This window comes from Miniopterus schreibersii (assembly GCF_964146895.1).
Source record: "Miniopterus schreibersii genome assembly, chromosome: 4".
Taxonomy (NCBI): domain Eukaryota; kingdom Metazoa; phylum Chordata; class Mammalia; order Chiroptera; family Miniopteridae; genus Miniopterus; species Miniopterus schreibersii.
In genome coordinates, this window is record NC_138105.1 from 63,036,013 (window position 1) to 63,059,486 (window position 23,474).

Below are 23,474 nucleotides of genomic sequence, written 5' to 3' on the forward strand. Positions count from 1 at the left end.
TCCATGTCTCTGAAGTAAGAGACATGGAATCAGAGTGCCCCTCTGGCTCTATCTTTCGATGGTTTCACCCCTAGTTAGGGGCAGAGCAGAGTGGCTTTTATTCCCCACACCCATACCAGGTCCCCAGGCCTGCCAACTGCAGGGAAACACAAACCCAAACCCTGGGCAGGGATGAGGCCCTGGTGGGGTGTGGGGAGGGCTGGGGACATCTTGGGTAGAGATGCCTCCATGTTTGGGGAGGAATTAGAGGAGGGCCCTGGGAGAACAGCGGTCTCTCCGGGAGGGAGTGTCTCAGAACCCACGTACAGGAGGTTCTGGAAGACAGAATCAGGTGCTGAGGGAGAAGTGGGCATCAGAGGGAACTAGGGGCTTTGGGGTGACAGGAGCATCTCAAGAAAACAGGGAGGAAAGAAGGGACCCCTGAGAGATCAGGCCATGTTAGGGGCAAGTTAGGAGCAACTGGCAGAAAACAAGGAGCTTTTTGTCAGATATATCAGGATATATCAAGAGAGAGGTTTGTAGCATTTGGGAGATAAAATAGGTGTTTCCAAAGAGAATTTGGGGTATATTTAATAGAGAAGTTGGGGTACATTCAACTGAGAAGTTGGGGTATACTCATCTCTAAAAATAGAGGTGTATGAGAGATGTTGGGGAATTCTAGGAGCACGGACCACCCCTTCCCACTCCCCGCAACAGGGGCACACCCACAGGCAACTCTCTTCTCTCCATGTCCAGGTCCTCAGTCCCCCACCTCCTCCAGCCCCCAGGAGGCCAAATCTGGTGCCACCTGGCTTTCCACTGTGGAGACTGACTGCAGCCCCCAACCCCAGAGGGCCCCTTAATGTGCAGTGGGCTCACGCTCCTCGTGTCATTCCCAGGTTTAATTATAAACAGATTCAAAATGTCCAGCTCAGGTCAATACCCCCCACTTCAACATCAGCCTGTGTCCTGGCCTGAGGACCCAAAGCACCTCAACTCTCCCTCAAAAACTGTGCACCAATTTTTCAGGTGAAAACACTGAGCCTGGCCAGGACAGGACTCCAACTCCATGCCAGGAGCCTAGGAACCTTCTCCTTCCAGGGAAATGAGCTGAAGTCCAGCTGGGAAAAGAGACAGTGTCTCCCTGCCCCACCAGGACCTCGCCAGGACACTGAGGACTGCTTTTTGATATATTTTCGTTAAAGGCGAGAAACGGTTCTGTCTTTGGTTTGTACCCTAACTCCAGGCAGGGGGCTCAGGAGAGAGGGGTCTTGGGCGTCTCCTGGCATGGTTGACCTGGCCCAGCCAAGAGTGGGCTGGAGAAGGGAAATTCAAGGCCCATGTGGAGGAAGGAGAGACTGCAGTGGTTCGGCCTGACCAGGGTCCAGAGAAAGGCTGTAAGGCCACAGGAAGGACATCTGGGTAGCAGGGACAGGAGCCGAGGGTGGCAACCATCACCTAGAGGAGAAAGGGGAGAAGTCAAGGGTCAGCTGTGACAGCAACCAGAGAGCTGGATTCAAGAGTCAGGTACTCCAAACCTCAGTTACACTGCAGTAAAGTGACCCAGCAAGGAACCTCAGGCCCAGGGGCCCAGGGTTCAAGTCCCAGCTCCTCCATGTTCTTGCCGTGTCCCCTAGGGCAGTGTCTTAATCTCTGTGCTGTTTCTTCTGCAAAATAAGAATTCTGATAACAGTGCCTGTCTCAGAACGTTGTGGGAGTCAGAGGTGTGGGGAGGTGAGCATAGTCCTTGGGCACAGCAACAGCTGCATTAGCAACTAATATAATTGCCATTGGTGTTGTTTCTCAGGCCACAAACAGCTTTAGGGGCAGAAGGAAATCAGGTCATACCCTGGCATGTCAAACACACAGCCCCAGAACACTGCAGAGCGCTTCAGGTGTTCCATAGGCAGACCCCAGACTCCTGAAGCCCTTCCCCAGACTGGATACCCCATCTCTGCCAGCAGCCAGGCCCATCTGGGTGCAGGGAGGAGACTGCACTGAGTGGGGGAGGAGGCAAGAAGAAGACCTTTGTCATGGGTATAGGAGAGCAGCCCAACCTGGCTCAGAAGCTCCTCTTGCTCAGCCCTTGGGGAAATGCCATAGTCCCCTTCCCCTTCGGTCCCTCCCTCCCTGAGCCTAGCCCCCAGCTCCCAGATCCTGGAATCCCCAGGTCCTGTCTCTCTCACCTCCACAAACACTGCTCATGACACTCCACCCCTCTGCACCCCAGCTCAGTCACCTCCTATCCTGCCTGGCCCTTCTCCACTCAAAACCTTCCTGTGGCTCCCCAGCACCAACATTGAAAGGCCAAGGGTATACCTTTCCATCTCATCCACCCCGCCTGACACTCAGCCCTGCAGGACCCAAGCCACACTGGTTCCCTCCTCCAGGGTAGCCAAATGCTGCCTCCTCCTGGAGATTTTTATCACCAATTAAACAGAGTCACTATAACAACTTTGCCATTCCACTCCTAGAGATAGACCCAGCCAAGGGCGATGAAGACACATCCACTGTACACACAAGTTCACAGTGGCCAATAATGAATGGATAAATACAACATGGCCCATCCACACACTGAAATATTACCTAATCATGAAAAGGAGGGAAGCACCGACACTCTTTACTATGTGGATGAACATTGAAAACATGATGCTTAGTGAGAGAAGCCAGATAAAGTCACACAGTGGGATTCCATTTATATGAAATATCCAGAACAGGCAAATCCAGAGAGACAGGAAGTGGGTTAGTGTTTGTCAGAGACTGGGGGAGGGGGTGAGGAGTGACTACTAAGGGGGACAGGGCTTCTTTTTTGGGTGATGGAATGTTCTCAAATTAGGGGGATATTGCACAACTCTGTGAAGATACTAAAAACTACTGAGGTGTCCACTGTAATGGGTAAACTGTGTGGCATGTGAATTCCTTCTCAGTTTTTAAAATGAGAAGAAGTGTGATGAATGGGTGATGGCCAGAAGCCAGCAGGACCGACTACACACCTGGCTCAGGGCTCCCGCTTGACCACACCGCGCAGGTGCAGCTCGCTCTCAGCGGCTACAATGGGCTGCCCGTTCTGCAGGTGATAGTCAATCAGGTGGCTGATGCTCTCAAATAGCACGTCCTTCGTCCGAACCTGTGGGCCAGAGGTCTCAGCATCAGCACCACCAGGAGTTTGTCAGAGAGCAAACTCAGGCCAGCCCCAGACCGGCAGAATTGGAACCTACACTTTCACAAGCCTCCCAGTGGCTCTGATGCACTCTCAAGTGTGAGAATCACTGGATCCAAGTCTCACAGAATTGGCCTCAGAATTCCAGAACTAGGTATGGACACAGGCTCCAGAACCACCAGGATTCTGGAGCCACACTCCCTAGCAGTAAATAGTGGCCCCAAAATGATATATCCACGTCCTAACCCCTGGAACCTGTGAATGGAACTTATTTGGAAAAAGGATCTTTGAAGATGTGATTAAGTGAAGGGGTCCCGAGATGAGCTCATCCTGGATTATCCAGGTATCCCCAAATCCAGTGACTTGTGACCTTAAAAGAAGAGAACAGCCCTGACCGATATTGCTCAGTGGTTAGAGCATTTGCCTGCACACCAAAGGGTCGCAGGTTCAATTTCCAGTCAAGGGCACATACTTGGGCTGCAGGTTTGATCCCCGCCCTGGTCGGGGTGCTTGCGGGAGGCAACCAATTGATGTGTCTCTCTCACACTGTTTCTCTCTCTCTCCCCCTTCCTCCCTCCCTTCCACTCTCTAAATATCAATAGAAAAAAAATATCCTTGGGTGAGGGTTTATAAAAAAAAGAGAGAACAACTTGGACACAGACACACAAGAAAAAGGCATGAGAAGATGGGGGCAGTGATTGCAGTGATGTGTCAACAGGCCAGGTATTAGCAAGCACTGCTGGGGACTGTGAGAAGCTGGGAGAGGGACATGGAACAAATTTTCCCTCAGAGCCTCAAAAGAAACCAGCCCACCCAACACCTTGATTTCATACTTCTGGCTTCCAGAGCTGAGAGAGAATAAATCTCTGTCGTTTTAAGACACCCAGTTTGTGGTCATTTGGTGGGGCAGCCCTTGGAAATGAATATACCCCTGGAATCTCAGAGCCACAGACCAAAAACCAGAATCACCAAATCCAAAAACCATCTGCGTCTTAGAATAAGAAAATCTTAGCATCACTGCATGCCAGACATTTCATGGGTGATGCTGGGTACATGGCAGCTGGACAGCAGGCTTAAATGCACATTTCTGGGCCCAGCCACACAACTGCCTTCCACCCGAGTATGCGCTATACAGAGAGACAAGGAGTGTACGCAGCCACCGAGGGCAGTTTCTGAGGATTCTTCTGGACGGGTAATAGCAGTTGGTAAACATTAAGGCTTTTAACACCTCCAAACACCCTCTCACCTGAGAAATAACCTGTAAAGCCCAAGGCCCTTGGGTGCTGGAAAATACTTCAATAACCCTGGAACTGCTTATAAATTGGAACATGTTTTGTAAAGACTAAAATGCTTTAGGAGCTGTAGAAGACCAAATCTCATTGACTCAAAGCAGCTGTTAGATGCATCACTATTTCATGTACCACTGCGGGGGGGGGGGGGGGGGGGCGGGGGGGATGAATAATTAAATAATGATGCTGTTCAAAGACGCAACTGATGGGTTAAAAAAAATAATTCAGGCCCTAGCTTGTGTGGCTCAGTGGGTAGGAGCCGAAAGGTCCCGGGTTCAGTTCCTGGTCAGGGCACATGCTTAGGTTGCGGGTTCGATGCCCAGCCTTGGTTGGGGTATGTGCAAGAGGCAACCAATCCATGTTTCTCTCTCACATGGATGTTTCTCTCTCTCCCTCCCTCCCCTTCCCCTCTCTCTAAAAATCAATGAAAATGTCCTTGGGTGAGGATTTGAATAAGAAAGAACCAGGACAAGGACCAGAAGAATTCAGCCTGCCGGTGTGGCTCAGTTGGCCGAGCGCCGTCCCACACACTGAAAGGTCCCAGGTTTGATATCCGGTCAGGGCACATGCCCAGGTGGCAGGCTTGATCCCAGTTGGGGGAGCATGCGAGAGGTAGCTGATTGATACTTTCTCTCTCTCTCCCCTTCTCCATTCCTCTCTCTCTAAAAAAAAAGTCAATAAAAATTATTTTTTCAAAAACAAATTTATTTTCAAAAAAAAGAAAAAAAATTAATAATAATAATTCAGACCTCAGAGATGTCAAAATGAGAGAAAAGAAAAGTGTGTATCAGAGGGCTGAAGCCTTCAGTAACTTGCAGACCCTAAGACCCTTGTAAACGGAAACCTGCTTTGGGAACCCTAAAATACACCAGAAACTGAAAATACCATATTTATCAAAGACATCGCTATTTGTAAGATGCATTAGTGAAAACAGAATGGGGGGGCAGGGGGGGAATGTATCTTACAATTGCTGAAATAGGATGCTCTGTAAACCCTGAAAGTCCCTGAAGTAGGAAAAGATTTTGTAACCCCATAATGCCTTATAGACTAAAAAATACTTTGTGAACCCAAAAATTCTTAAACTGGAAAATATTTTCTAATTCTAAAGTGCCTGGTAAACGGGACAGTATCTGTAAACACAAAGGGCTTTGTAATCCGGAAAATACCTCCTTAAACTTAAAGGGCCCTAAGAAGACAGGCACCCTGGGCCCCGGGCGGAGCCGAAGCGCGCCCCGCCCCCCGCTCTAGGCCGTCCTCCCGCGGCCGGGCCCGCTCCCCGCTCCCAGACCCCGCCCGGCCGACCCCCACGCCCCTTCGGGGTCCCAAGCAGGGCCGGAGCCTCCCTTCCTGGCCCCGCCCCCGCCTCGCCCCGCCCCGCCCCCCTGCCGCGTCCGGCCCACGGCCGCCTTACCACGCCCTCGGGGTCCACAAGGAGCAGGTGCTTGGGCTGCCCCGCGTGCATGCCCGTGAGGACGTACTGCCCGGGGTTGGTGACGCTGTCGCGCACGAGGAAGTCCCCGTCGGCTCGCAGCAGTTTCTCTGCCGCCCGACGGCTCATCTGGCCGTGGTACCAAGGCTCCTGCCGCAGCTGCTCGTCTGTGGGGGCGATGGGGGCCCTGCGGGTGGGGGGGCTGGGCCACTGGTCCTCCAAGGGAAGGGAGGCTGCCGCGCCCGCTCCCACGGAACACTCGTGCAGCTTCAGGGCGTCCTCGAAGGGTCCTGTGGGTAAGGATGGGGTGCGGGAGGCAGGGCTGGGCAGCCGCCTCCTGCTGGGAAGGAAGGGGTCCGGACAGGAGGAAGGACCCACCCTCAGGGCCTGGGTAGCACTGACTGAGCATCTAGGGTGCACCAGACCTGCACTGAGCCCACCACAATGGGCTGTTGGCTATACGCTGTGTGCGGGCCAAGAGCGCGCTGGTGTGTGTGCTATGTACTCAGTGTGTGTGTGATGTGTGTGTGCTGAGTGTGTTGCGTATGCCATGTATGTGCTGTGTGCATGCTGAGTGTGTGCTGAGTGTGCTGTGTGTGCTAATGGGAGCCTGGCAAGAAGCAACTCTTTCTCCACAGGGTTTGCTGGGCCCTGTGATCACCAGAGGGGACAGCCTGCCTCACAAGGAGCTCACATCTAGCACCTCCTTTCCCACTGGAGGATTGTTGTGAGGAGCCAGTGGGGCCACACTCTTAGTCCAGGGCCTGGCACACAGTAGGTGCTCAACAGATCCTAGCACATGTCATTATTGCAATGATAAGGTATCCAGTTGTCAGTGGCAGGGAACCGGGCTTTGCAAACATTGTGAAGAAAGAAATTTCCAGCTGGCTTGGGAGGTTCTCAGGGACCTCCAACGAGGGAGGTGTCCTGAGGGAGGGGGACACCACCCTGCCTGGCCAGCACAGGGCCAACACCCCCCACAGTGCTGTGGAGGATGATGGAACTGATGTGGGAAATAAGAAGGGCATTTTGGACACAAGCCTCCTCCATAAGACTGAGCCCTCCCTCAGGCCCAGATGGAAGGAAGGAATGAGCTGTACCGTTAGCTATCAGGACCTGGATTAGGACTCCCTCATCGGACTAGGGCTCCCCCAGGGAGCAGACAGTGTCTTCCCCATCAGGCTGGGATTCCCATAAGTATGGTTTTGGGGCCTCGTTCCTCAGACCATGGAGTCACATGAGGATGGAGCTCAAATCCCTCCTCAGACTGGGGAGAGCCTGGGTAGGGAGCTAGGCCTCCCCCAACAGACTGAGGAGTCCCAAAAAGAAGAGAGGCCTGAGCCTCCCCCATCATACTAGCCACTCTTTCAAGGTATGAACTAGGCCTCTCCTGTCAGACTGGGGACCTCCATAGAGAAGAAGCTGGATTACCCCCAAGAGACTGGGAAGTCCCACAGAGGGGGATGCTAAGTCTCTCTTATTAGACTAAGGAGTCCCATAGGATATAGACTTCCCCGCCCCACCAACATCAACTTGGGAAGTCCCAAGGGGAGAAGTCCCCAAGGGAGGAGGCTCAGCCTCCCCCAACAGACCACAGGTGACCTCCTCTCTCAGGCTGACTTGTCCCCACATACGCATGTCGAACAGGTCCTTCTTGGGGCTGTCCTCGGGCTGCAGAGTCTCTGCGGCATCCAGACCCTGCGTGTTGACGTACAGGTGGTCCTCGTAGTCTCGGGGCCCCTGGGCATCTGCCTGCACGTAGCCATCCCCAGGCGGGGCTGGGAAGGGTGAGGGGGTAGTGAGGTCAGCTGGGGGAGCCAGGGGAACACTGAGGCCCTGGGGTACAGAGGGGGGCAGAGTGGGACCCAACCAGGGACCCCTACCCACACCTGTCTCACTCCAAGAAGGAAGCCTCATCCCCATTTGACCAGCATCATCAAGAGTGAAAAACCCCAAAAATGCCCAACCAGGGGTAGGGGGGCACCAGAGGGGACAGCCAACCTGCCCCCATCTGCCAGGCTTAGGAAAGTAGCCCAAGTGGTCCAGAGCTTTCCAGTTTCAAAAGAAGCCAGAAATCTCAGTGAAGAAAAAAAAAACTGATGCTGTTGAATCTTATCAAAGCTTGTGGAGTGAATACAATCTTAGAAGTGAAAGTCAACTGGTGCAGAGAGGAGAATCTGTGAAGGGGGACTCAGGCACCCAGTGGGGGAGTTTCCCTGCAGAGCAGTGCAGGGAAGAAGGGAATAACATGTGCTGGGCATCCCCTATGGCCCAAGGTCATCCTACCCTACCTGAGGGGCCCAGCTCCCAGTGCAGGCCACGGGTGTCTCTTCGAGGAGGAGATGCTCCCTGAAAAAGAAAGGGAGGGTCCTTCCTGCAATATGCAAGCCCCTCTTCCAGTTTTCCCACCCAGTCTGCCTAAATCACTGGGGACATAAGTCAGATGGGAAGCTCAGCTCACACCCTCTAACCCTTCCCCCAAGCCCTGGCTCTCAAACTGCCAGGTGCCCACCAGGCCCAACTTTGCACCCACCGCCCACCTCTGCTACAGCTTCATAAGACCATCTCCACTCCGGAAGGTGGTCTGCACCCTGCTGCCACCCAGCACATGCTATTCCCCCAGGCTATTCCCTGCACTGCTCCCCTGGGCAACTCCTATTCACCCCTCAGAGCCCAGCCCAAACATTGCTTCCTCAGGGAAGTCCTCCTGACCACAGACAAGTCTCCCTTTTGTACATTCTTGTCACCTTCCTTGTAAGACCTTTTCATAGCCCAGATTAAATCACTAATATAATTATTTACTCAATGTCTGAGTGTGTGAATCACATCTGAAGTGTCTAGAACAGGTTGGAGCAGATCTGCGCAGTCTGGGTAAGGAGGAAAGGGTAGGGGGCGTGAGAGACCTTACTCTAGGATCGAGAATAGGAGTAGAAGAAAAAGCTAGGCCCAAGGAGTCAGTGCCTGGGGACAGCTGCCACCATCCCTCCCCCATGAGTCCACTGGGGCTGACCTGGCTGAGGGCTCCTAGGGCCTCGAGGGCACAGGGCTGTGTCAAGGTGAGCCTGGAGTCCACCAGCCCGCCCAGGGGCGGCTCTTTCCCTGGGATGCTGTTGTAGTAATTGTGTTCCAAGTCCTCCTCATCCCTCCAGGCCGACTCCTCCAGCCCGGTCAGCCTGAGGACAGACAGCAGGCAGGAGCCCCCAGTACACAGGGCAGAAGGAACAGGGGCACCCGAGGAACGCCAAGGCCTTGGGGCTTGAGTTTTAAAGGGTGGGTGGAGAAAACCAGGCCCAAAGGGACTCTAACCCCACTTCCTATCAGCTGAGCTTTCACCCAGGAAATGCTTGCTGGGTGCTGTCTTTTTCTTCCCTCATCTATAAAATAAGACCTGGCACAGCTACAGCAGGTCCTCAGTAAAGGTAGCCTCCACTTCTTTCCACCCGCTTCTAGCCTGGCCAAGCAGCCAGGACACCCCAGACTTGCACCCAGGACTGGGATGCCTGCTGTGCATTAGGGTAGAACACCCTCAGCATTTCAAACGCCCTCACCCTCTGGCCTTGTGGTGGTACCTGTAGAAATATATCCCACAAGTGCTTGTTCAGGTAAGCGTGGTTCCTAAGAGCAAAATGGGGGAGACCACTGCCTGCCCCTCAGTCGGGGACAAACCACAGGTTCCAGCTGGGGCGGCAGAGCAGGACCATGCAGCCCATGGAGGCAGAGGCAGTTCCAGGCGCCCGGCAATAGCAGGTGAAGCCCACCACGCATGCGTGACAGACGTGCAAACCCGTAAGAAAGGCAAAAAGCCATCTCACCCCAGAGAAGGGCCTCATGCTGCACTGTGAATTCTTCTTCCTTATTGTGTGCTTATTTGAATTGCTAACAATTAATAGATATTTAAGTAGCTAAGAGCAGGGGTCAGCCCAGGAGCCATAAAACTTTTAAATGGTTAAGAAAACATCCAAAGAACAATATTTGGTGCCATGGTGAAAGTTAATGAAATTCAGATTTTGGTGTCTATAAATAGTTTTGCTGGCACATGGCCCATCCATCGCTTTAGTACCCCCCACAGCTACTTACACAGACAACATCCAAGACACTGAAAATACTGACTGTCTGGCCCTTTGCGGGAGCGTTGACTGCCCCTATCTACACTAATGACCGTATTCACGGCAGCACTAACCGGCTCCTGAATCCTTACCTTAGCCCAGGGAGTAGGGGCTGTTTTTATCTGGGTTTTACAGCCAAGGGAATGGGGATCCTGGCAGCTGTGATGAGCTCACAGGGAGCACGGGTCAGGGGGGACAGAGTGAACCCAAGCCCAAGAGGAGCAGGTGGGGGCTGGTACCTTTCAGGGGGGACGACCACCTTGGGGGGGCTGTGCAGATACTGTTTGAAGCGCAGCTCGAAGGCTTGGCCCACAGTGCTGATGACGCTCTGGGCGAGGCCCTCGCAGCACTCCAGGATGTGGCAGGCTGGGGGGTCGTTTATGACACAGCATCAGTGTGGCCTGGCAGCTGACTCAGTCTACAGAGGGCCCTCCCACCCCACCCACTGGATCTCACCTCTCTGATTGATGGGGTCCTTGGCAACATAGGCCACATAATCTGTCATGTCCTGGGAAGAGAGGAGATGGGTGGGAGGGGCCAGCTGGACCTGCCTGGCCCACTGGCGAGGATTCCTGGCTGCCCACCTCCAGCAATGCAGGGGACAGAGGAGGCCAAATCCACCCACCCAGCCCCTTACCGTGTCACCACCGGATGCAAAGGAAATGGACTGCATGTGATGATTGGCGATGATCTGCCAGAGAGACACAGGTGGTCACAGTCTGTCCTAAGGTCAGGGACCTGAGGCTTGGGCAGGCACTAGACCAGGGCCACAGGGTGGGGACTGGGAGGGCAGGGATTCACAGACACATCAGACACACAGATACACACTAGGTGCCAGGAGCACCCCGAGTGGTGACAACTGTGGGGCTCTGTGAGGGCAGCGGCTGCATCCCTCCTTGGCTCCAGGGTGGGGCCTCAGCTCATCTCCAGGTGAACATGTCACATGAAGCCCTGCACCCACCATCCCTCCAGGCTTCACCTCCTATGAGTTCACAGAGCCTGCCCTTCAGCGGACAAGGGCAGGCCACATGGCCCTCACCTGTTGTATGGCCCTCACCTGGCGCGTGGCAGGCACAGAGAGGTTGAGGCCATCAGTAGAGATGCTTACGGCAATGCTCATGCCGGCAAAGCGCAGGTTGCTCTTGCCCAGGATGGAGGCCAGAGCCTTGTTGGGGGCCTGGGGGGGGACAAAAGGCCACAGGGTGGGGGGCCTGAGGGAGTAGAGGACCATAGGGTGGGGGGCTTGGAAAGGCAGCATAGAGTCACAGGGTAGGGAGGCCTGGTGGGGAGCAGAGGGCAGGACAGGGCTGCAGGGTGGGGGGCCCAGGCTCTGAGTGGGGCAGAAGAGGGGTTCCAGCTGGGTAGGGTCCAAGGGTGTCCATGGAATCCCCACCAGCCCCACTCAGGGACCACGAGCTCCTCACCAACCTTCTTCTTCCAGGAGCCCCGAACTCCAGGCACAGCCTCATGGAGCCGGTTGATGGCCTCCCTGGGGAGGGATGGGGAGGGGGCTTAGAGAGCTTGGAAGAGAGGGGTCTGGGGAGGGGCAGGAGCTCAGAGAAGGGTGGGGGGTCAGAGGACGATGGGCTGAGAAAAGGGGTTCAATGGACCCTGAGATGGAGAGGGGCTCAAAGGAGGGAGGGGACAAGAGAGGGAGGGATGATGGGGTACCTGGGGAGAAGAGGAAGGGATGGAGGCATGGAAGGGGGTGCTCCTGGGCATCTAGCAGATACCCTCCTCAGCTGTTTCCCTCTATGGGATCAGACTCAGTGAGGCTAACACAACCCCTGAACTTAGACCCCAACTTCTGTGTGGCCACAGGCATTGAGAGGATGACCTCTGCTAAGGGCAGAGCTGATGAGATCAGCTTCCTGGGCCCATCCCCCCTTCCACAGCCCAGTCTGGAAGGCTCACCTGGTGACCTGGGTGCGAGTGTTGAAGTCCAGGGAGCGCATGGAGCGTAGGACCTCGATGCACCCCATGTACTAAGGGAAGAAAGAACGGGGTGAGCAGTGGGGCTCATAGAACCAGCAGAGGAGCCCAGCTGGGGCTGACAGATGAGCTCTTTACCTCCTCTCCTGCACCCGATGGGTTCGAATCCTTCCATCTGTCCTGGACAATGTCCAGCCAGTAGCCTCAGGGTGTTTGCACCTGCAGTCTCCCTGCTGTTCCCTCTCCCATCTGTTTTCAGACTGATTCCTCCCAATCTCCGGACTCAGCATCACCTCCTCAGAAACGGCTTCCCTAACTCTACGTAAGTTGTTCCACAGAATCTGGTTGATTCCTCCAAGCTCATTTAACTATCTCTCTTTTTGTTCCACTAGAACGCAAGCCCAGGAGGACCAGGATGGTGGTCACCTTGCCCACTTCTGTGTCCCAGAGCCCTGCACAGGGTCTGCAAGCAGATAGGAGGGACACCCAAAGTATTGACTATCTGTGATCCATTACAGGAAAGCGTGTGGACTCCTACCTAGACCACCATTCCCATGGAAAGGTAATTCAGAATCTCCAAGAAACAATGCTGAGGGACAGAGGAGGTGGAAACAGCCAGCAGAGTTCCCAGGCAGATTCTACTGCTGCCAAGGGTGGGGGCATGAGGACCAAAAGATGGCCATAACCATCCTTCCAAATTCTAGGCTGGGTTACCAGGAGGGTAACTGGTACAATTGGAGAGCCACTTGGCAGCATCTGTCACATGATCCCATTGGTATGAAATGTCCAGAAAAGGCAAATCCAGAGAGACAGGGTGGGCTTGTGGTTGCCAGGAGCTAGAAGGGGGGATGATGGGGGTGACTGTTCATGGGGACAGGGCTTCCTATTGGGGTGATGGAATGTTCTGGAACTAGATAGTGGTAATGGTTGCATAACCCTATGAATGTATTAAATGCCACCAAATTGTACACTTTAGGATGATTAATGATTAAATTTGTTATGTAAATTTTACCTCAATTTTTAAGGTAAACTATGGCGATAGATGCTGGGATAATGGGAATGCTGTGGGTTGTGCCAGCCAGGAGGGCACCAGGCAGCTGTCTAGCTCAGTCCGGGCCCCATGCACCTGAGACTTGCTTGTCCCTCTAAAGTCTGACCAAGAAAAAAATGTCCATCCCACAGATACTTATTAATTATAAAGGAAACAAATGGGAACTTTACCAAGGAGAAATGTCACCTTAATAAACGTGTTAGTTTCCTGGGGCCGCTGTAACAAAGCACCACAAACTGGACAGCTTAAAACAACAGGGATGTATTCTCTCTAGTTCTGGAAGACAGATGTCCAAAGTCGAGATGTTGGCCAGGCCGTGCTCCAACTAAGGCTCCATGGAGGGCCCATTCCTTGTCTCCTCCAGCTTCCAGTGGTGCTGGCCAGCAATCCTTGACTTGCAGACACATCAGTCCAGTGTTTGCCTCCATCTTCACATGGACTTCTCCCTGTATGTCTGTGTCCAAGTTTCCATCTTTTTATAAGGACACAGTCATATGAGATTTAGGGTCGGTCCCTAATATAGTTATGACCCCATCTCAGCCTGATGACATATGCAAAGACCCTATTTCCAAATAAATTCACGTTCTGAGGTTCTAGTGGACATGAATTTTGGGGGACATCATTCTCCCCAGTACACCAAGAGATCACGGTTTCCAGCATAGGTATTGGGCCACACTGGCACCCAGCCTCCCAATTTGAAGCACTGAGGAGATACAGCATGCCCCTGTGCTTCCTGCCCCAAACAGAACCTGAGGCCAAGCGTGAGCAAACACCAGACAGACACAACCTGAAGGACAGTCTGCAGGACAACTGATGTGCACTCTTCAAAAGCTGGGATAGCCCTGGCATTTCTCACATTGACGCCAAGCCATCTTCTCTGTGTGTCAGTGTCCAAATTTCCCTCTTCTTATAAAGACAACTGTCACTGCATTAGAGCCACCCCACTCCAGAATGACCTCATTTTAACTTGATTACATCTACAAAGTCCCTATTTCCAAATAAGGCCACATTTGCAGGTTCAGAGGACATGAATTTGAGGAGGACACTATTCAACCCAAGGGGGACTTTGGTAAAGGCAAATACATCAACTTCCACGGTGCTGGAACCAAAAAAGCCAGCAGAGATGTGAATTCCACCCGATGGTCAATGACACTCTGGGATACCTGATAATTTTTGTACAAGCAAAGATGAACTATGGGTGTGCAGGAGGACAGCTAGCTCGGGAGACTATATGGAAGCATGTAACAGCAAGTGTCATGCACTAGTGGTTCACCAGGGAGAGAGAAATTGCGCCCAGAGACCTAACATTTTAAGTTATAGATGCAGGTACACAGGTGATCCGTTCGTCCAGTTTTTCCGTATGTTTGAAAGGTTCCTAATAAAAAACTGGGGTAAAGACCCATTCCTCTACCCACATTCGAGGTCCCGCAGCCTCTCCCGTCGACTCCGGAGGTCTGGCTGGGTGCCGCCCCTTTGCAGATACCCCTTCCCCGCGCCCCCCACCTCAGGCCAAGGTCTCAGCAGGCTCCTATTCTGCTGTCGGAGAAGTTTCTAATGGGGGTCTGGGTAGCAAGGTGCCCCCACCTAGTCCCCACAGTCCAGACTGTCCCGCCCAGCCAGAACGGGGCGAGGGTGGGGGATGCTTACTCTGCGCATGCGTGTCCCCCACCCACCTGCCGCCCTCTCCCCGCCTCCCGACACGTGACGCCGTGGGAACCCCGACCCCGGCGCCTCCTGACTGGGGGTTCCCGGCGGAGCTCGGGCTGGAGACCGGGGTCCGGAGTGGTGGGAGACAAGGAAGGATAGAGAGGAGACACCTGACCCGCAGGGTCCGGGGCGTCCGAGAGGAAGCGGTGGGGGAGGGGAGCCGCAGTCCCCAGGCTGAAGGGTCCGAGGATGGCCCCCAGCGGTCCCGGCCGGCGCACTCACCCGAACGATGTAGGAGACCCCGGGCCCCAGGACCCTGGCGTCGGGGTGCAGCCAGCCGTGCGCCGGCTTGTGGATGAAGCTGCCTTTGCGGATCCACTCGTCGGCGGCAGCGTCCGGAGGCCCCGTCGCGCCCCGCGCGCCCCGCGCCCCGGCCGCGCGGCAGCGGCTGAGAGTCGGCAGGGGGCAGGGCGCGGCGCAGCGCGGCTCGCAGGCGCCCAGGACCGCGGCCGCCAGCGCGGGCACTCTGGCGGGCCCGGCGGGCTCGGGCTGGGACTCGGCGCCCCCCGCCGCCCCCGCCGCCCCCGCCGCCCGCGCGGCCGCCGGGCCGCGGCCCAGGAAGCCGGCGGGAGCGGCGAACTTCCACTGCGGCATGCGCGGCAGCAGCGCGCAGAAGGTGGTGGGCGCCTCGGGCTCCGGGGGCGCCGGAGGCGCGGGGGGCGCGCGCCCGCCCGGACCCTGCGTCATGGCCGCGGCCGCCCGACCGAGCCCGCCCGGGCGCTGAGCCTGCTGCGGAGGCGGCCCTCGCTCCCGCCCGCTGCCTCCCCGCCCCCGGCCCGGTGATGTCATCCGCCCGGCGCAGCGCGCAGCCGCGGGGGGCTGCGCCCCTGGGACCCCGACCCTCGGCGCTCCGGCGCCCAGCGGGGTGGCTGGGGAAACTGAGGCCGCGAGGGCACGGCGCTGACTTGGGGCAGGCAGCCGGGGAGGGAGGAGATTCCAACCCAGGACCCGGGCTTGGAGCCCCTACTTTGCCCCCAACCGTCAACCGAGTTCCGAGAAGGCCAGGAGCGGGAGAGACTTAGAAATCACCTCCCGTCCTCCCTTTCGGGCTGACGGGGAAACTGAGGCCTGGAGAGGCGCGGAGACGCGGTCGGAGAAGAGGGCCGACCCCAGCGTCAGCCCCCCGTTCCCACGGTCTCGGCCGGAAGGCACTAGACGGTCAGGTCCTAACGGGGGAGCTGAGGCCCGGGAAGGAGGGGGGGCCCCGAGGGCCTCGCTGCTGGGGCTGGCCGGGGCTGGAGGGGGGCTCAGGGTGCAGCGTGGGCTCTGCTCGGCTGCCTTTCCCTGGGCCACAGCTGCCCAGGCTGTAAGCCGGGGACACGGGCTGGAGGCTCCTCCATTCCTGGGGAGCCCTACCGGGCAACTGAGCCCTTGGGCCCCAGCCTCCGAGGCCTGCCGGCTCCTCCGGCCCCAGCCAGTTCGACCCCACCCAGGCCTCAATGGTTGTCACGGTCACCCCGGGACCCAGCTTCCAGGTCGGCCCCGGCTGATCCTCCGCCCCCCCCCCGGCCCCACCCCAGGCTGGGCTGACTGCTGGGAAACAAAAGGAGGGGGCCGGGGCCGCGGGCAGGTGAGGAAGGAGGGGCAAGGCCTCTAGGAGCTGGATCGATAAATCAGAGAGATGAGATCACAGCCCGGCTCCGCGATGGGGGATGGGGGCGCGCGGCCGCGATTGGCCCGCAACCCGGGGGGGGGGGGGGGGGGGGGATGGTGATGCTGCCCGAGTGTCACGCCGGAGTGGCCATTGTGCCCCTACGGGGCCTGGGGTGGGTGAGTGCAGAGGGCGTGGCCTTTGGGTAGGAGGGGTGAAGGGGGGTGGGGCGTGTCGGGGTTGGGAACCCCCATCTGGACTCGTGTGTGCTGTGTGTGTCTTGTGGTTTACATACATATGGACTGTGTGAGGGTGGGGTTGTGTATATATTGTGTGCAGATGTGAACATCTGTGTGCTGAGGGGTTCTGGGCCCCCCCCCCAGGTATATGATTAGGGGGTCCATGTGCATTTCAAGATGGGTGTGTGTGTAGGATGCTGGTGTGTGTCCAGATGTGTGTAGGGGTCTTGGTGTGTGTCCAAATGTGCATGTAGGATGCTGGTGTGTGTCCAGTTATGTGGAGAGATCTTGGTGTGTGTCCAAGGGGTGTGTGTTCAACTTTGGCACCCCCAGGCTGGGAAAAGGACAGAATTAGGATAGAGCTAACACCCACCCTAAGCCCCCATCTGGAGGCTTTCTGTGGTGCTGGCCCTGGGGCCATCTCCTCCAGGGAAATGCAATGGCAGTCTGTTCCTCCCAAGTTCCTGAGTTAGGGGTCTTTCTGGGTCAGAGTTTTTAAGGCCTGAGCTCAGGTGTCATCACACAGAGGGCTTGGTCACATGACACCATCCATGTGTTTCCTTCCCATCCCTAGGAAAGAATGGCAGGAACAGAGCCCAATGGCATCAGACAAACACTAGGGCTTATAGTGTGCCCTTAGGCAAGTATCCGGTCTCTGAAGCCCGATCTCCTCTCAGTAAACATCACCTAACTCCTGAGTTGCTGTGACACTTAAATGATCTTTATCAACATCTGGAACATTGTAGAATATATCAAACTCCTATACATTCTTCAAAACCCAGCTTCAATGTCCCTTCTTCCAAGAAGCCTACCTGGCTGCCCCCGCTCCAAGCTCTGGCTCCACCACTGGGCTCCCCCAGCTCTGGATTCCTCCTCTGGTCCCATCCAGACCCCAAAGTGCTACAGAGTTGGGGATCTGGATGTTCAGAGCAGTGTTTCAGATCCTCTGTGATGTAAACAGACCCTGAGTTAAATGAACCTGAGTGTGTGCTGCTGACAGCTCTTGGTGCCACAGAGATTTATTGGCAAGCAGCTAGAGGGTGGGATGGGGAGAGGGGAGGGCATCAGGACTGCTTCCAGCCTGATTTTGGGCTGGGACCAGGGCAGGAAGCTGTGCTTCCATGAGAAACAGGTTAGAGCCCAAGTTTGGCAGAAACCTGAGCTGTGTTGGGGACCCAGGCCCTAGCAGTGCGGACACCAAGTTCTAGGACACAGGAAGCTCCGTCTCCGGCCAGCCACTGGGGAGGGCCAGGGGTGTCTCTTTCTCCGCCTGGACTTGCTTTGCCTGGCATGACCAGGAGAGAAGAAACTGGGGCGCTGGAAGGAGGCTCACCCTGCACAAGGCCATGGGGTCACAGGCCCCAGGGACTGGAGGAAGCAGGTGGCCTAGAAGAACCTCAGACAGTTCAGAAGAGTGGAAGGAAAGAGGTTCCTCCCCCTCCCCCAGCTTCTCCGAGCTGTCCCACCTCAGCCCAAGCCAGGCCCAGGAGGGGCCTGCCCAAACCCCACTTCAGGGTGTAGGAAAGCTGAGACATGGCCTGCATTCTGTCCCCCAAAGGCGGAAGGGTGCTGTGTCCGGGGCCATGGTGGTGGCCCGTTTGGAGTGTCGGATGCCCATGGTGAATGCCGGGGCCCTGGCTTTGTTCACAGTGACCCGCTCAGGGCTGTGGGTGCCAGGGCCGGGTGTCTCATCTGGAGGTTGTGGGGCACGGGGCCGCCCCAGCATGGTGAAGGCAGGCGGGCGCTGACGGTACGCATTGGGGTCTGGGCTGTCATACTGGCCTGGGCCTGGTATCTCAGTGGGGTCCTGTGGGGGGCGGGCAGGGGGTGTGCGGCCCACCACCGTGTAGCTGGGGCTACTGGGCTTAATGAAGATCTGGGCACCCCAGAGAGAGGGCAGGGTGTAGGCATTGGGGGCGGGGGCTGAGGTGTCCAGGGGTGGTGGACGCAGACGGGAGCCCAGGGTGAAGGCCGGGGCTGTCCTCTGGCGCACAGGGGCCACCTTCTCTGGACTGTAGGCCCCAGGGCCGGGTGTCACCTCCAGACCTGTGAGAATGGGATAGGAGGTTTGGCAATGGACAGAGTGCTCACCTGATCAAAGACTTTGCATGGCTCCCCATTGCCCACATGCATCCTGGAGCTCGCAGCACTTCTAAAGAAGCCCCGAGTTACTTCTCCCCCTTCCCTAACTTGCCACACAGTCTGTTCTCTTTCAAGCTTCCAGGCCTTTGCCCAAGCTTAACCCTCTGCCAGGCAAGCCTCTGTTTCCCATTCCCACCTCCCAGGAAGCTTCTCATCCTTCCAGAGCCCCAAAGTCCCTCCTCCCAGCTGCCTTGGCCACAGCCCTCCCAGGGGTCCCCTGGCCTGGTTCTTCCCCTCTCTTTACATGTGGCCACACTGAAGTGGGATAGTCCCCGCATAAGTCTAATTCCACCATTCTGAGGTCTCACAAAAAGCAAGGACATGTCAAAGCTACTTTGACTCCCCGCAGTTGGCTTAATACACGTTTGAGAGGGTGAGTGAGTAGAGGGTGGGTAGCGAGTGGCTGGGTGAGAAGTGGATGAGTTGATGAGTGGATCCATGACTACAAAGATGGATCAATAGATGGATCCTGGATGGATGGATCAGCGGATGGATCTATGGATGGATTGGAGATGAGCAGGTGGGTGGGTGGGTAGGCTGATGAGAAGATAGGTGGGCAGGCGGGTGGATGAATCAGGGGGTGATGAGTAGATGGGTGATAGATGAGAAGATGAAAGAGCAGGTGGATGGGAGACGAGTCAGGTGATGAAATCAGGCACTTTAGGGGAAAGTAAGCTCTTCACAGCCTGTGAAACACTTGTCACAGCCCCCACTGCACCCTGTTGTCTCCTAATGCTGAGGATGAGCCCCAGCTGCCCTCGTGGCACCATGTGTGCACAGGGTCACTATCACCTTGGCTCACTTCACTCATCCAGGCTCTCCTAGGGCCCCCAGCCCCTCTTCTGAAATCTTGGATTTCATCATACCAAAAACACTGAAGTTCTAAGAACTTGGGGATAGGAGGGGAAGAAGAAGACAGAGGCAGGACAGTCACTGAGACCCCAAAGGGACAGGGTCCCAATGGGGTAGCACAGGTCATATACTCACCCCGAGACTTGCCCCTACCCTGCATGGAGTAGGCAGGGGTGCAGCTTCGGCCAAACCGGGTGACTTTGGGGTCCAGGAAGTAGACTGGCCCGGGGCTGGTGTCCTGTGGAGATGCTGGGGAGAGGAGCCCAGGGTCCTGAGTGCACTTCTGATGGCCCCACTACCCCCACTCAGTATTCCTGATTAGCCCTGAGGCTCTTCTACCCTCCAGACACCCACAACCCCATCTTGGAGAGCAGGGACCTCAGCCTACTCAGGTCTGCTTGCCCTGACCCGGGACCTGGATCTCTGCTTTGACTTTGTCTTGATGAGCATTTCTATGCCCTCCTGATGAACCCCTCAGCCTCTCCTCTGCCATGAGCTAGGGGAGCAGCTCTAGAGAAACCAGCGCGTGGGTTGGTTAGAATTGTACATAAAGTGAGAGTAACTAGGCTCTGACTAAGGGTCTGAGGAGGGTCCTTTTAGTGCCTGGGCTTGTTGTCATGTGACAAGCTTAAGGGAGGGGCTCTAAGTCACATTTAAATCCCAGCAAGTCCTCTATGAGCTGTGCCTTTGGCCTGTCAAAGCCTTTTCCTCAGTAGTAGGATGAGAAGCTTGAAAAGTGAGACCATCCATGGGACGGGTGGTCGGTGCCTGGCACTTAGTAATTGGGACCAATGGCTTTGATTGCCATTACTACTATTCATAAGCACATCCAGATATAAATGTATAGTAGGTTAATGTAAAGTATTAATTGGTTTACATATGGACATGGACATGCACACACCTGACTGAACCATACACACGTATAAAGCACATTCATGGCAAATGAGCATATCCCAACTCATCCCATTTCCCAACTCCAAGCCTTTGCCTAAGCTGCAAGCTCTGCCTGGAGTCCCCTTCTTCTCCTAGGGCCTCCAGTGAACTCCTACTCATCCTACAAAGCCCAGATCCCATGCCTCCACCTCCAAGGAGTCCCTGAGCATTCAGCAAAGTCTACACTAACCACCCCCTACCCTGATTCTCCAGGTGTGTCCTTCAATTAGAGTTAGAGCTGGGAATGCAGGTTGCTCTGAGTCACAGGCTAAGTTCTTAACCTTCCTGGTGACAGATGTAACACTGAATCCCGCACTTGCCCTCTGGGCCCTTCTCCACTTCCTGAGTTCTCTTCCATTTGGTTTGAGATTTTTGCTGATTCTGAAGATGTCTCTGCCAGCTGCCCCCTCCCAACAAGCTTCCACCCACGCAAATCAAAGTCTCCATTCGGGACCCTTCTGGGCCTGACCCTGGCCTACTTGGGACCTCAGAGCAGCTCTAGAAAACGGGCTGGTGGAGTTTGTGGGCATTGATATGAAGAGCACAGGCTTGCTGGATGAATGGTGATAATACCACTGATGGAATGGACAGCTGGGGCCACCCGCGTCCCTGCACTTGGTGCTCCCTCACACACTCTCACCAGGAGAAAAGTGGACGTCACGGAGGTCAACCAGGCAAGCCCCACAGCCTACTAGCCACCCCTGCCTGTCTAAACAACAAAGAATTTTCATTCTACCCTCACCATATGCCGGGAGGTAAGAGAGGCCTGGAGAGCCCCCTGGCTTGTTGATGGGCAAACTGAAGCTGGCACTCACTCTCCAAGCCCTCTTTTCTGAGCACTGACCAGATATCGAGCGTTGTAGCTACTTTTAAGCATTTAACCTTCAATTACCGAACATCTCCAGGCACCTAATGTTTCTTTAATCCTGACAACTGTGTAAGGAGTGTATTGTCATTGTTTACAGAGGAGGAAACTGAGGTACAGAGCAGTGAAGTGGCAAGAAATGTACTAAGTGCAGAAGAAGGCCAGTGCAGGTCCCAACCACCATAATACCCCTTCCACTCTCTTCCTCCATAAGGACACAGGACCAGCTGCTTCCTGAGGTCACACAGCAAGCCAGGGGCTGAGTGACCCATCCAGATTCCTGTCTCACTCACTAAGGCCTGGATCTATCAAGTGAGAAAATGCTCCCTAGGGGGAGGTTGGAGGTTCAGGAGGCCTCCCAGAACCCCCTCTCCCACCCCCACGTCCCTGCCCACCGGCAGGCCTTACCCTCGCTGGGCCTCCGGAGGAGCGAGTAGGCAGGACTGGCCACCCTGGTGCAGTCATGGTTGATATAGCCAACAGTGGATGGCAGGGCATATAAGCCCGGCCCGGAGCCTGCAACCAAAGCCCTTAGGTCACAGCCTGGGCCTAGGTCCCCTGAAACATGGTGTGGAGCCCAAGGCTCAGCCCCTAAGCCCACACCCAGGCTGCCAGCCACCCTCCATGGCAGGGTAGGGGAGCAGGAGCTGTCTGCAGCAAACAAGCATCGTGAGTCAAGCATGAATCATAGGGGGAGGGGCTGCAGAGCCAACAGCCTCCTCCTGCCTATGGGCACAGGGGATGGGATAACTAAGGTCTAGACATAGAAACAAGTTGTTACAGGTGGGGAAACTGAGGCACAGACAGACATACACTGTCACAGGTGGGAAAACTGAGGCCCAGACACAGAGATAGTGTCCAGTTGCAATGTTTGGTAGCCTCTGCAAGAATGTCAGTGCTGCAAGAGCCAGGAAACCCAGCCATGGAGCCCGACCCCAGGTGTTTTGTTACAGATAGGGAAACTGAGTCACTGGCCAGGACCATAACTGAGATCCTACAGTGAACGTCACAGTCGAACATCACTGTTCACACCCATCCTACTGGACAGAAAACTGAGGTTTTCGGAAGGGCAGGGACTCCTTAGAGGCTCCCAGAAAGGGTCCCACCACCACAGCCCCCCTCCTCCATGGCCTGCATATACCGTTCTCCAAGGTGGCCATCCCACAGGTCTTCCTCAGGCCGGTCTCTGGAATCTGGCACTCTGTGGCCTGCCGACCCAGGGACGCTGTGGTCAGCCGCGGAGCAGGGTCGCAGCTGAGGGTCCCCATGGTGAGCAGGGGTGGGTTGCAGGGAGCACAGGGCTGGGCAGTGCCCCCACACTTGATGCTGTCTCCTCGACTGCAGTGGCTCTGGGCCGCAGGTTCCAGCACCGTCCCCAGTCCTCGAGGCTTCTGCCTTGTTGGCAGAGCCCTGGCCTCACCACACCCTCCCAGGGATCGCACAGACGGCCCCTTGTCCTTCAGCAGGGAGTCTTGGGGCCCTGGCCCAAGCGGGCTAGTCGGCAGACGCTGGCCTGGAAGTGGGGCTGGGATCGAGTGTCGGCCAGATGGCTGGACAGTCCAGGAAAGAATCCGATGTCAGCAGAGCGGGTCCCCTGGGAGACGGTAGAGCTGGGCTGCTGGGGCCAGAGCAGGCCCCGGGGGAGCTGGAGCCACAAACAACACCCACAGCCTTGTAGCAGGAGGGACTGGTGAGGTCATGGGCTGCATGGCCCTATTTCTACAGCTGGGGAAACTGAGGTGCAGCCCAAGGTCATACAGCAAGTTTGCCACTCTGGGACAAGAAGCCTGCCTTCCTTCCTTCCTTCCTTCCTTCCTTCCTTCCTTCCTTCCTTCCTTCCTTCCTTCCTTCCCTCCCTCCCTCCCTCCCTCCCTCCCTCCCTCCCTCCCTCCCTTCCTCCAATAAGCACTTAATGTACTAGGTTCTGTTTGGGTTAGTGGGGACACAACAGGACAGACAGTAAAGGAGGTAATGTTCTTGGGAGGAGAAAGAGAAAATAAATAATAAAGTAATAGATGAGCATAGGATATTACAAGGTGTTAAATGTGTTGTAAAACACAGAGCAGGGCCAGGAGTCCAAGAGGGCCGCTGAGTGCTAGTTAGGGCAGGATGAGAGGTCACTGCATTGAGAAGGTAAGAGAAGAAGATATGGAAATGGCTGTGCAAAGGCTCTGGGGCAGGAGCGAAGATGGTGAGGAG

General features: G+C 55.8%; 2 protein-coding genes across 2 annotated transcripts; both read right to left on the reverse strand.

Moving 5' to 3' along the window:
• Positions 1-540: 540 nt before the first annotated feature.
• SHC2 (SHC adaptor protein 2) lies at positions 541-15,369 on the reverse strand. The gene is made up of 13 exons (XM_081135536.1): positions 14,876-15,369; positions 11,878-11,948; positions 11,392-11,452; positions 11,021-11,140; positions 10,601-10,654; positions 10,420-10,471; positions 10,203-10,329; positions 8,868-9,030; positions 8,149-8,206; positions 7,492-7,635; positions 5,840-6,147; positions 2,973-3,106; positions 541-1,437 (listed from the first exon to the last, which is right to left on the reverse strand). Exons 1-12 carry the CDS (start codon positions 15,338-15,340, stop codon positions 2,978-2,980), a joined length of 1,752 nt encoding a protein of 583 aa, XP_080991662.1. The 5' UTR covers positions 15,341-15,369; the 3' UTR covers positions 541-1,437; positions 2,973-2,977.
• Positions 15,370-17,483: 2,114 nt separating this feature from the next.
• CIMAP1D (CIMAP1 family member D) lies at positions 17,484-23,102 on the reverse strand. Its single transcript, XM_081136051.1, has 4 exons — positions 22,417-23,102; positions 21,684-21,791; positions 19,613-19,726; positions 17,484-18,529 (listed from the first exon to the last, which is right to left on the reverse strand). The coding sequence occupies exons 1-4, from the start codon at positions 22,541-22,543 to the stop codon at positions 17,994-17,996; spliced, it is 885 nt and encodes a 294-aa protein (XP_080992177.1). The 5' UTR covers positions 22,544-23,102; the 3' UTR covers positions 17,484-17,993.
• Positions 23,103-23,474: the final 372 nt, after the last annotated feature.